The sequence below is a fragment of the Trachurus japonicus genome, unplaced genomic scaffold (assembly GCF_045865225.1).
Source record: "Trachurus japonicus isolate A0001 unplaced genomic scaffold, Traja_1.0 AP030214.1".
NCBI classification, from domain to species: domain Eukaryota; kingdom Metazoa; phylum Chordata; class Actinopteri; order Carangiformes; family Carangidae; genus Trachurus; species Trachurus japonicus.
In genome coordinates this window covers 26,557-40,151 of record NW_028220347.1, presented here as the reverse complement: position 1 = coordinate 40,151, position 13,595 = coordinate 26,557, and the positions used below count along the sequence as shown (strand labels likewise).

Genomic DNA, 13,595 nt, shown 5'->3' with positions numbered 1-13,595 from the left:
TGGATTTAGTGGATTTTCTTCCATAAAAGAGATTTAAAAATATATTATAAATGATTTGGTAATGGTTTATTTCAACCAGTCACTCTTTCTTAAAAATATGTTGAGCTTCCTCTGGCCTCTCAAAAATAGAGGAGGACCAACCTCCTCTGACTCTATGGACCAGCCTCCTCTGGTAATACTAATGTAACTTCTGAAAGCTGTGCCATTTGTTGGTAAACAAGTAAATTTTACAGAACATTTTAAAGAAATTAAACTATTTAAAAAGGGAGGTGCCATTTGGCTCAGTGGGTAGAGCGGGCGCCCCCTCGCTGCAGTCGGCCCCAGATCGAGTCCTGACTCACCGGCCCTTTGCATTCCCCCTCTCTCTGCCTCCCCATTTCCTGTCTCTCTCGACTGTACTATCGACTAAAGAAAAAAAAAGCCCAGAAAATATACTTAAAAAAAGGAACTTTTAAAAAAATGATGGGTACAAACATGAAATACAGCCTGTGTAGCGACTTGTAGCTCAGTGATCAAAACCAAAAGCCTTTACAGCAGCGTAGATCCTCCTTCTCTCTGTTGATGCTGTGTCCTGCCTGTTGGTTTTCATCACAGTGAACACGACGGCAGAATAAACCCAGGTGTCCTCATCTCTCTGAGGAAAGATAAGAGACAAACAAAATAAGAAAAAAAAACCTGCACAACCTTTTTAATAAAGTCAAATCTGAAATTACGCTACCTGACTTATTTTAGTTCCATTGTGTTTGTGCAGGGCAACAGCTGTTGGGTTAAAAAAAACAAAACAAAGAAAAAATCAGGATACAGTGGTTTGACTGTCATACTTTTGGATACACGGCAATTACTAACTTTTCTTACCATTGCAATGGTCACACTTGTTTTTATTCATGGCAGAAATGAGGACAACTATAATAATCAGACTTAAAACCATGAGACCACACGGCACAAATATGACTTCACCGGCCGACCACATGTAGGTTTCTGAAACAAGATGAAAAGGTAGAATCAATTTTTAAGTAAGATAATAATAATGATGCTTAGTATCATATAATTCTAAATGTAAAATACAATTTAAATAATTACATTTTATTTAGTATATAATCTGAAACTTACAAATTAATAAAGAAAAACAAAAAAAAAACCAATAATACAATTACCTTGAATGTCCAGTTTTGTTCCATTTCCAAATAAAATCTGTCCACATGTGGCCACGGCGCAGTAATAAGTCCCAGAATCAGAGGAGCTGACGTTCTTGGTGAAGTGATAAAAACAGCTCCTCGAGGAGTCAGATCTCTTGTTACATTTATCAAGTTTATTTCCATCAGTGTAGATTATGTCAGGATGAGATACTATATTTGATCTGGCTCTGAACCAGTGCACGCTGTGATCTTCTGGACACGTCTGGTCCTCAGAGCCAGAGAGGAGTGAACACTGCAGAGTCACTGGGTCTCCTGGACGGTGTGGACCAGACACTGTCGGCGGCTGAACAACTTCATAGTTTGATGTCTTCTCAGAGTTTACTGTAAATACAAAACAATGTTAAACATCAATTTCCATCATGTTTTAAAAGCCTAAGGACAATCTGAGAATATTTGTCACCTTGGTTTAAATTAAAGTTCAGTAGAAATCTTGGAACTGAGCAACAACACAAAGCCAGTTCTTATCTTAGAATCAGTGTGTGGTGAAATTGGCAGCTTTTTAATTTGACAATTAAGCTTTGAATCGCAGCCTGAAGTTACCGCTAATATTTTGAAATAAGAAGATAAAATGAATCTTAAATGTGTAATTAATTTGACCGAACCTGTTGACTGAATCCTTTAACTATTTTTCAAACAAGTTGTTTTTCTTAAACATTAGCACACTGCAGCTTTAAATCAGAGAATGAAACATTTGCAAAACTTCACCAAAGTAGATCACATAATCACCTTTAATCAACAAATAAGTCCCACTCCACACAGGATCACTGACCCAATCCATGACTGTACAGTGATACAGTCCCTCATCTTCTTCAGTCGTCCTCACTATGGTCAGGTTGAGAAAATTCTTATCATCATTTGCTTCAAATCTGGCATCGCTGAACTCTGGGGTAAACTCAGGTTTTTTAAACCGACGTGTCACTATTAATTTCAGAACATCTCCGGCTCTTTGCTTGTACCAGCTGACTTGTCTGCTAATGATTTCAGTCGTAGGCAGAAAACATGTAAAGGTCACAGGCTCACCAAGCTCAACTGAGATCACTGGAACCAGCGAATCTGAATTAAACAAAAACATTTCACACATGAAAAAGTAAACAACAAATGTATCTTTCTTTTGCATATCATTTCTTAATTGACCACATAAACAGAATTAGATAGTACCTACACACTTGATGAAGAGCAAGCAGTGTAACCCATAACAGGATCATCTTGACATTGTCTCTTAGTACGACCCACATTGGTGTCTCAAAGAGTGAAGGAGGGGATCATACATACAGTACTACATGTAACGCTGACAAATGCTCCTGATTGGTTATCACAAATACTCAAAAGAGCACTTCCTGCTACACTGATCTTTATGAAGCCTATGAACTCAGCCTGGTTCTTTCTTTTCACTGGTAATGTCAAAGTGAAGAACAGAGTGACTAAAAATTTCTCTATGTGAATAATAATAGTACATTTTATTTCATAGGTGCCATAGGTGTCACTCAAGGAAACTTAACAATGAGTAAAGAAAAGTGCAAAGTAAACAACACAACCCACAAGCGATACACAAGATTAAAAACAGGAGAGGACAAGAGAATAGGCAAACTTAAACATATGGGTTTTGAAGTTTTGGACTTAAATTGTGGGAGTGAATTAATATTCCTTATCATGGGTGAGTTCCAGAGCCGGGCAGAAAAGCTTTCAGTGGCATTCTTGGTGGTGAGACAAGGGGAGGGCACAGTCAATTGAATGGAGGAAGAAGATCTGAAGGTGTGAGAGGAAGTGGCAACATGGAGGAGGTCAGAAGAATATACAATAGAGGGTCAAGGTTGTGGATGGCCTTGAATGTTATCAAGGATTTTTAATTCTATACGGGACTCGACTGTGAGCCAGTGGAGCCGTTGCAGGATGGGAATGATGTGGTGGATGGAGGAGGCCCTGGTGATGACACGGGCAGCTGAAGCTTATGGAGGGATTCATGAGTAAGACCAAAAAGGAGGGAGTTGCAGAAGTCCAGGCGAGAAGTGATGAGGCTGTGAACAAGGATAGCAGTGGTAAGGAGGGTATGGGACGGAGGCAGTTTATGTTTTTGTATGTGGAAGTATGCAGACTGGGGAATTTTATTGATGTGAGATTGAAAGACAGAGTACCGTCGACACCGATGACAACGATGACACCCAGACTCTTAACCCGTGGGGAGAGGGAAACGGAGCAATTGTCAATAGTAAGAGAAAAACTGTTGGTTAGTGTGTATAAGAAGAACCTCAGTTTTGTCTCTGTTTCATTAAAGATTTACGTAAGAGAACCAGGATTTTATTTCTGCCAAGCAGTCAGTGTGGGAGGAAGGTGGGAAGTTGGAGGTTTACTGGTGAGGTAGAGCTGGGTGTCATCCGCGTAGCAGTGGAAGTTGATGTTATATTTGTGGAAGATATTGCCAAGGGGAAGGAGATAAATGATGAAGAGGAGGGGTCCCAGGACAGAGCCGTGGGGCACACCTGAAGTAACAAAGGAAGACTGGGATGTGAAAGTTTTATGATGACTGAACTGAGTGTGGCAAGAGCGATAGGATGTATAATGTATCTATTATAAGGCAGCAATTCCCAAATGAAACAAAAAGTCACACAAAATGTGGAGTCTGTGAGGGACACAGCAGTACTGGCACAATCGATTTCTGGCATTTTTTGTGTACTTTTAAGCTCCCTGCATTGACACAGGTGGTTTCAAAATGAACACATCATAACATATGATTGTGCAGGATGAAACACTGGCGGCTGTATAGAAGCAGAAACACAAAGTTGTAGAAAATTGTTTTATTGTGATGTCATTGCAGGTTGGAGGTAATTGTAGGTTTTGTATCTATTGCCTTTTATCTGTTAAAAAGGAAGCAACACACCTACACATCCATAATCTCCTGTCAGCACATCAGCTCAGCATGACATTGATACATGTAAGATGTTTGCAGACTTATGAATATAAAGAAAAGGTTACATGGTTCATAACTTGGATAAAAACTCAGTTATGTGATCTCTATAGGTGTATAACAATGACAAAAGATAGACCACATCAAAGCTCTCTACGGTAATTGCGAAGCCAAAACATCTCAATCGCCTATAGAGGCTGGCTGCAGTACATGTCCAGGTTAGCGGATATGGGACATTAGCCAAACTAACGAATAAACACCTGTTACTGTAAATACGGTTTCTGCCTGTTCTCAACATGCTGATATCTTCTGTCACTTTTTCTGATAACTTTGGTGTTAATTACTTTTTCACTGCCACTGAAAGGAAATGTAACACCATGATTGAGAGACTGATTGCGATTAGGTTTAGTGGATGTGTGGGTGGGACTTTGACACTGTGTGATTCACTGGTCTATCACAGCAGTGATGATGCACCATGTTTTTGCTATGCGTCATATAAGTCAAAAATAAAAATATTGTTTCAGTTAAATATGTTAAATATGGTATAGGTCAAATATATACAGTTATATACAGTACCAGTCAAACATCAGGTAGTGTTTGGACTGATTTTACTATTTTTCATCCAACCCCAAAGTTCTGACATCAGTGTAGATACTCTCTTCTTCTGACGTCTTCTTGTCCTTTGTGCCTGTTCTGCTACCGCTAGCTTGTCTGCTGGTGAAGGTTGCTGTTGAATAAATCAATGAATCTTCATCTCTCTGGGGGGAATGTTGAAGAAAAATGCAAAAATTCAGATGTCAGATGTTAATATTAGGTGGTAGAGTAGATGACAATACATGATACTAACTTTTCAGCTACATTTTCTTTCTACTAAAACTTTACCTCCCGACTTTGATTTGCATCGGCTGTTGCGTTCATTTGCAGAGCAACAGCACCTGTGACATAACAATAAAAATTCCCAGTGTTAATGTGAACACATTTTTGTGACCTTTATGTTTGATAGACCAATGATTTTACCTACCGTAAGATGATTTTTTCTTGAGTTTGTTGATTGAGTAAATGAGAAAGGCTATAACAACCAGACTTATCGCCAACGCAGCACACAACAGAAAGAAAACTATACTGTCTTTGCGTGAACATGTACTGTTTTCTGCATGACATAACATGGAAAAGAACAAAAAATAAGGGTTTCTGATTAGTAAACATGTTTTATCATCTATAATAAGATGTTACACACGCTTAAGAACAGATAGGACTCTCATCAAATGCTCAAATATTGGAATTTCCTAATTATGTGGGAAAATGATGCAGTTACCGTCAGTAGTATCAGGTTTTGTGCTGTCTTCAGAAATATCTTCACACGTGGTCACAGCACAGGAAATCCCATCATCAAAGCAGGTCATGTTCTTCAAGAAGCTGCAGATACATTTCTTTGTTGAGAGTCCATCGGGGTTCTCCTCGTGAACATGTTTTGTACAATTAAAACGTAGGTGAGATTCAGCTCCAGCTCTGAAACAGCACACAAACTTTTCTTCTGGACACAGTTTCCTCTCAGGGTCAGAGATGTTTGAGCAGAGTGGGGGGTCTTCAGGACGGACTGGATCAGATGTGGGAGCTACAGTGACATCAGGTTTTGTTCCTGGGGTGTTGAAAAAAATGCAACACAAAATATTTAACTTTCAAAAATAAAGTCATTTTCACTGCAGCTAAAAAAAATAGTCACTTTGTTTTGTTGTACTTACCTTTAACTTTCAGGTCTATTCCTTTTAAAAATGTCAAGTCTCGTTGATGTATTTTTACACAGTAGTAAACTGATGTATCCCTTAGCTCCGCTTTTTTAATATGCAAAATAAATTCTCCAGGCTTTTCAGTGGCTGTGATTCGAGGATTAACATCGTCTAAGCTGTGACTTCTTGCTAAGATCTTAGGAACATTTCCTGAGACAATCCTGATCCAAAACAAGGTCCCTGAACCTTTTCGGACACATGTGAGGTTCACATTGTCTCCAACATGAACAGTCTTTAGCTCAATGGTCTGATCTCCTGTGAACCCTGAAAACACATTAAACAGAGCAGTAAATAATCTTCCAAATGAATGTGAACACTGTTAGTCCTTTGAATTAGGAGTAAGTCCACGTATACTTACGGCCTACTCTGAGCATCAGCAGTAAATAAAATATGATCAGCATTTCTCTGGTTGCTCCTCTTGAGTCTGCTCAAAATTTAACAGCATTAGAAAGTGATTCAGCTGCATATAAACATATCAAGTGGGAGGAGATGATTTCAGAGCAATCTGATTGGCTTCTCGTTACGTTGGCGTTTCACTGTTCTGCCTCAGAGGAAATTATATCAACCTTCTTTCCAACCTAAAGACATGAAACAACACAACAGCGAGTTTTGTTTCATGTGTCATGGTGGGTTTCTATAACTGAAACTTAGTGTGAACACAACAGATCAGTTTATAATGTCTCTGTAGGGGAAAACAAACAAACAAACAAACAAACAAAATGTGTGTCTTTTGGCCTGCCCACAGCTCGGATGCTTTTGGAGAGCAAACTGTACTAAACTCACTGAAACCCGTGAGAAGTTGTGAAAACACACTTGAATGGCAAGGTAGCAGGTTTTGTGTTGTGATTATTCAGTTGTACTATGTGGTGTTGGTAACCTAGTTTCCAAAACCCCTAAAGTAGACAGCAGCTGCTCAGTGTTTTGTGATTCACAGGGTGTGGTGCTGTCCAAACTTTGATGCTGAGTGAAGATTATGTTCAGTGACAAATCCTTATATGTTGGATATTTAGTTTTTCATTAAGCTTAAGGTAAAATCATTTAAACTACTTGGTCAGAGTTTGGGAACAATTGTTGTGATGGCAAATAAACTATGATGAAAATCTGAATCACATCTCAGTGTGCTTCTTCCTGCCATGACACTTAACCCTAACTACAGCAATAACAAAACACGACTCACAACATATAACAACTTTTTTTTTTTTTTTTTTTTTTTACATCAGAGCCGTATTTTGGTGTAAATGACTCAACAGACAAAACATACAGTTTAAAATGAACTGATGGCCTCTAAAACATACAACTATTACATGTATATGTTTTTGTATCAAATGTAAAAGGCATTTCTTCAAAAAAACAAACAAACAAACAAACAAACAAACAAACAAACAAACACACCCAATTGCCCCTTTCCTTTATTTCAGGTAAGGTGAAACATTAGCATTCATTTGCATGTCTCCGATTTTTCCCTGTTAAAAGGGTTTTCCATGGAGTTTTTCCTCAGTCGATGTGAGGGTCTAAGGGCAGAGGATGTTGTTATGATGTCATGTGAAGCGCTTTGAGACAAACTGTTTGTAAAAACGGGCTATACAAATAAAATTGCCTTGCCTTGTCTTAATGCTTCATTATGTTCCCCAGATAGTCACTTTATCAGAACCTGTTTGAGCAAACACTGATGAAAATCAAACAGTAAAGTTGCAGGGTGTAAAATCAAAATAATTAACAGGAAGATGCTCGTATTATCTGTAAGGCTGAGGCGGCTTGACCCCTTTCAACAGTTATGAGTCACCCCATTGATATTTAAATATGGATTATTTGATTATTGATTATGCTTTAGAAGAAGGAGTTTTTACTCAAAATATATTTAGGTACTCACAGTTAAGTAATAAACAACACAGGAGGTGGTTTATGTGAACTCTCACACAGAGAGACACAAATAAACACACATTCAGAGTCACCAGTGACAAACAAATGATGTATGGAAACTTAAGCCTTGTTGTGGCTTAGGTTTCAAATTAAGGTGTGAATACAAAGGGACTTTTCTTCCTCTTCTACTCTCTATTTTAGTCTTGTAGGGCTTGCATGGCTGTTTGATTAAAAGAAAAGTTGAATAACACCATAGTGCACTAAATTATTGTTATGAGTATTAATCAGGAGAATGGTACACACAGACACAAACACAGGCATGTCTGAAGCACGACTGAGCAGGCATGACTGACATAGACTAATAGCTGGTGTGAGTGTGGCGAGGTGCTGATTATTCACTTGTTTCACTTATCAGTAAATAGGTTTGTGCAGCCATGAGTGGATGTGCAATGATGGACTAGCAGCCTGTCTGAGTCAGAGATGGATGTACAGTAATTTTAGAGATCTGTTGTTGCTTCTTGAAAAGGACAGACACGTTACTAGTTGTATTTTGAATAGGCACGTTTAAAATTAGGTTAAACTAAAACACTTATTTCACTGTGTTCAACTAAAATTACTCAGCTGCAGCCTCATGTAGCTCTTCCATCACTTCATATCCTGTTGCAGCACATACTCAGGTCTGTTCTCAGTAAACAGCTTCAGTTGGTCAGAGGGTGGAGAGATGGCCCACCACAGCCTGTGTAGCAGTGAAGCTGCTGCATGTGGTTTCACTTGTACTCGAGGCAGAGGCACAGCTTGTCTGTACAAAGTGATGTGAGATCAGAGAGAATCAGCAGCTTGTTTAATACAGGGTTTTTTGTAGCACATTAACATTTTGTGGTTTGTTTTGGACAAGAGAAGAAAAAGAAGATGATGATCTAAGCAAATCTATGTGTGTCATGCCTCTGTAGCTTAAGATGGGAGAAATTTTTTTAGACATATACACAGCAGTTTACCGTCGCAGTGTGCCAAGATTGGTTGGTGAAATTTAGACTGAGAGCGAAATGCCTTTGAAAACACAGGATGTACAGTCAGACAAAAAAAGTTTCTTAGACAACCTCATAATATCTTAAAGTCCAACATGATCCTGAGTTCACTGCCGATACGTCACAACAATAGATCTGTGTGTTTTGTGTGAATAAAGAATCAAAACCCCCAAATTGCTATTTAATTTGCACAACAAATACTCATGATGAAACATGTGACAACCATAGACTTTATATAAAAGAGGTGGCAACAAGGCAAAAAAAAAAAAAGAGGGAAAAATTATCTTAAAAAAACAAAAAAAAGACTCAATTTTAAGCATATGAGAGGCAACAAGGGGATATGAATGCTGACTATTTTGATCATTAAAACCATATAATCCTATAGATTTGAGAATGACTGGAAACATTTGGAATAATGTCAGAGCGCAACTCAAATACAGTGAGCCCTATGCTTGTTAGACATGTGACAGTTGAGGTTCCTGTCACTATGCCTCCAATTGATCATGTGCCCTGGCTACTTGGTCAAAGGGATGTCCCTTTGGGTGACTGGCGAGCGTGCATGACTATTACCCGGGAGGTGGGGGCTCAATCCCCGCCCAGGCCCTCTTCACCTTGCCACAGACAGTTAATGTGGGAAAGGTATGTAAACACAAATGTACAGTAGGTTTTGCTATTTGTACATAGCAGCTTTTACCTAGAGAGCTTCAGCCATTGTTGCATTTACAGTTCAGGAGGTTATAAGCAGTGTTTCTTTGGGGCAAATCTGACGCTGCAGTGACTCAGTATCGGAAAGTAATGAAAGTAAGGATTGATTAGCTGATTAGCGTGCTAACTTCAGTGGAAGAAAAAAAAGAAGAAGATAGGAACAAAAGCGTTTCCACCACAGGAGACAGATCATGGTGAGCTCCCAATATTCCTTGTAGACTGGAAAATAACAGCTGTTTATGCTAATGCTTGTTTTGCAATGGCAAAATTTACTAATCGCTCCTTTACGTAGCAAGTCTACAGTCTGGATCGTTAATCTGTCACAGAGCTCTGACACCAGCGTAGACTGTTTCTCTCTCTGCTGTCTTTACATCCTCTCCCCTTGTTTTTCCAACTTTTCTCTTGGTGAAGGTTGGAGCAGCATAAGTCATTGAGTCCACATCTCTCTGGGAACATATCAATCAACAATGTTATGAGAGCAGAATATCTACATATCAAAATAAATAAATACACACACAGACATGCCAACAACTTTGATGGACCTTACCTGCTGCCTCTGCTGATCACGACTGGTTGTTGTAGCATATGTTTGTCCAGAAACTGTGACTGAACAGTAGAAAATTATATTTTTTTAAGATAGCTACTGTAGATGAATTTAAACAAAGGACTAATGTAAGCCAAGTGAAGTTGTCTTTTACAAAATGCAGTTTGATGTAGAGAGTTTCTTACCTTTGCGACAGTCACAAGTTTTCTTCTTGATGAAATAAATCAGGACGACAATGACAATCAGACTTAAAGCCAAAGCAGCACATAATACAACCAGAACTACATTGTACTTCTGCAACTCCCCCGGGTTAAGCTCTGAAATGTTATAAAGAACAAATGATATTCATAATTTTCTAATCAATTCTAATTTGGCAAGATATGAAAATCCAGTAGATAGAAATACTATGTGATACATGATCTTAATAGATTCCACCAGTTCCCAAAATTAAATGTACTAATAAACAAACTTCAAAATTATATACAAATGTTCTGCACTTACCTTCAATGTTCAGTTTTGTTCCATTTCCAATTAATATCTGTCCACATGAGGCCACAGCGCAGTAATGAGTCCCAGCATCAGAGGAGCTGAGGGTCTTGGAGAAATTGTAGACACATTTCTGTGTCGTCTGAGCTTCAGGACTCTTCTCACATTGATCACCACCGTTTCCATGAGCGTAAATTAAACGGGGATAAGATTCATCTGGTCCGGCTCTGAACCAGTACACACTGTGATCTCCTGGACATGATTTATTCTCAAGGTTAGAGAGGACCGAACACTGGAGAGTCACTGAGTCTCCTGGACGAACTGGATCAGATAGGAAGTCTTCAGTAATTGCGGTGATATCAGGTTCTGGTTCTGAGAAAATTCAAAACACAGATTTTATAAGTTTCTTAGTGTTTGGTGTTACCATTGTAATTATAGTGTTTCAATTGATATAAAATGTCTACATACTGTATTATCTTTACCTTTAATTCTCAGAAATGTTCCGTTCAAAAACGTCAAATTTAGCCATTCTACTTTTATACAATAGTAAAGTCCAGTATCACTGAAGTCGGTTTCACTGAGATGCAGAACAAAAGCTCCAGTCTCTTGCTCTGCTGTAATACGAGGAGTCTTATTAACATGTTTAAAGTCAAAAGAATATGTTCCTCCTAAAAATTCAGGCAAGTTTCCAGAAACAAGTCTGATCCAAAATAAGTTGTAGCTGTGATCCGATGTCCGGCGAGGACACGTCAACTTCACATCATCTCCAACATCAACTGTCTTTGTCTTAAAGATCAGATTGTCTGTGCATCCTGAAAATAAAATTGAATAGAACCATGATCAATAACAGTGATGGATTCATTAATCTCCAGTGAACAAGAAAATGATTTGTACTTACGTCCTGCTCTGAGTAACAGCAGTAAATGGAGTATGATCACCATTTTCCTGTTAATCCACTGAAGACGACAGTTAATTTAAACTCTATATTAAACTGATTCGTCTTGATGTATTCGTATGAAATGGGAGGGAACAGTGTGAGAGAATCTGATTGGCCTGTCGTTAAGTTGGCGTGTCACCACAGTGGACTGTACCACCACAGTGGAAATAAAATAGACTGTCTTTCCAGTCAAAGTACATGAAACAACACCAACAATGAGCTTTTGCCTCATGTTTGGTGGTGAGTTTCTATATCTGACACTGAGAGTTCACAACAACCAGGGAGTTGTTGTGAACAGTAAGTGTTCAGTAATCCACAACATTACATTTCTTTATATTTCCACAAAAATGTATTGACTTTTCAGCTGATATAATCTTTACTATCCAGTAGGAGTTATGGGTCAGAAAAACACAACACAAAATGACACAACAAAATATTTTCTATGTGTTTTAATTCACAGTAATGCCACTATATTTACTGAGGTTGTCATCTGGGTTCAACAAAAGTTAGAATAAATATCAGGTGCTAAATTTTTAGTGATTCATGGATATTTACATTCAGTAATGTCAGTGTTTGCCTCATACTGTGATCCATTAAACCGACCAAATAAAGCACACAAATCTAAGTGATGACAAATAAACTGTGTTGACAGATGTTCTTACAGATGTGCATGCTGAGAAAGTGCGTGGATGTGTACATTTGATTGCCACATCCTCTTTTTGTTATTGTTTATGTTGTTGCTGTTACTGCAGTTCAAAAAACATCTTAATTATTTTTGACAAGTACGCCTTGTTTGATGACACCATGTAATTTCCTTTAAAGCTTCCACCTCAGCAGACATCTGTTCAGCCAGGGTGTGAGTGGGTGAGTTGGTGTGAAGGGTCTTTAGAGTCAACGTGAAATCAAAATAAGGTTTTTCAAGAACTTCATTTGTGGTGATTTGAGGACAAGTAGCCTATTGCACATTAAAAACTTTCAATAATCCATCCACACTCTTAGTTACCTCTCGGTTAAGCTGCCATTTTCACAGCCACGCACTGAGGAGCCATTTTGATTATGGTGTAAGGAGACCAATCCAGACGCTCCACATCATCAGCGATGACCCTCCCACTCTGATTGTCAGTCACCTCAGCAGGAAGAGCAGAGCAGACAGAGCTGGGGAGGTGGTTGTGGTCCCATCGTCCATCTTCTCACGCTGCTGAAAGACAGTAGCAGAGCAGCGCTCCCACAGCATCATAGAAACACACACAGTGATTACAACACCACAGACTGAGGCATCAAACACTGACCACAGAGGAGTCGAGGTATCTGATACAACTCCAGCTACTTACAACCTGCACAGAGACTGAAATCAGACAAGTAGAAAACTGACAGGGTTAAAAACACATCAGTCTTTGTCTGACACTTTGGTTTGTGGCTGGTACTGAGGTCAGTTCACTGTTGACCACAAGTTGATTATGTTATTTTTAATCCTACATGTACAGCAGGAGTTTTGACATATAAAAAAAAGCAAAAACAGACAGACAAAAAGGCCAAAACACACAGTTAAATTCATCATCTCATGAAACGATGCCGTGTCCTGCCCCTGTACATAATAAACACAAAGTTACACACAAAGAGGGACGGACTCAGTAAACTAATTTAAAAGCTTTGCAGTAAATACTTTCATGCTCTCAGCTCTGTCTTTGTGTCCATGCTGCTGCTGCATCTGACAAACAACTGATGCATGGAAACTTAAGCATTGTTGTGGTTTTTCAAACTAAAGTGTGAAAACAAAGATGCCTCTCTTCCTTTCTCACTCTCTATTTTAGCCTCAGGAAGTTGAGCTTGTACTGCTGCATTAAAGTTTTTATAGAGACCAGTTCAATCTCACCAACACTGTACTATAATGATTATTAATTATATCACATTGTGTCTTTAACTACAGGAGTAGTTAAAGACACACACCTGTCAGTCTATTCTTTTAAATCACACTTTTATGTGGTTTGATGCTTTTAACTGGTAGCTGCTCTGAGACGGGGGAGGTCCTGATCATTCACTCGTCCCACTCTGTCTTCATTGGTGCAGAGCAGCAGTTTGTACTGTGACCTGGTTTTTAGTTTGTCCTATTATGGACAAAGAGGTTTGGCAGCCTTGATAATCTGCTTCAATGT

General features: G+C 38.8%; 3 protein-coding genes across 3 annotated transcripts; all 3 read right to left on the bottom strand.

Moving 5' to 3' along the window:
• Positions 1-411: 411 nt before the first annotated feature.
• Positions 412-2,401, bottom strand: LOC146960579 (signal-regulatory protein beta-2-like). The gene is made up of 6 exons (XM_085772260.1): positions 2,359-2,401; positions 1,923-2,249; positions 1,155-1,517; positions 856-978; positions 719-759; positions 412-634 (listed from the first exon to the last, which is right to left on the bottom strand). The coding sequence occupies exons 1-6, from the start codon at positions 2,399-2,401 to the stop codon at positions 506-508; spliced, it is 1,026 nt and encodes a 341-aa protein (XP_085628386.1). The 3' UTR covers positions 412-505.
• A 1,090-nt stretch (positions 2,402-3,491) lies between these two features.
• Positions 3,492-6,295, bottom strand: LOC146960578 (uncharacterized). Its single transcript, XM_085772267.1, has 4 exons — positions 6,244-6,295; positions 5,841-6,149; positions 5,414-5,737; positions 3,492-3,673 (listed from the first exon to the last, which is right to left on the bottom strand). Exons 1-4 carry the CDS (start codon positions 6,284-6,286, stop codon positions 3,492-3,494), a joined length of 858 nt encoding a protein of 285 aa, XP_085628393.1. The 5' UTR covers positions 6,287-6,295.
• Positions 6,296-9,722: 3,427 nt separating this feature from the next.
• Positions 9,723-11,467, bottom strand: LOC146960577 (uncharacterized). Its single transcript, XM_085772261.1, has 6 exons — positions 11,404-11,467; positions 10,988-11,317; positions 10,521-10,877; positions 10,205-10,336; positions 10,023-10,081; positions 9,723-9,921 (listed from the first exon to the last, which is right to left on the bottom strand). Exons 1-6 carry the CDS (start codon positions 11,444-11,446, stop codon positions 9,796-9,798), a joined length of 1,047 nt encoding a protein of 348 aa, XP_085628387.1. The 5' UTR covers positions 11,447-11,467; the 3' UTR covers positions 9,723-9,795.
• Positions 11,468-13,595: the final 2,128 nt, after the last annotated feature.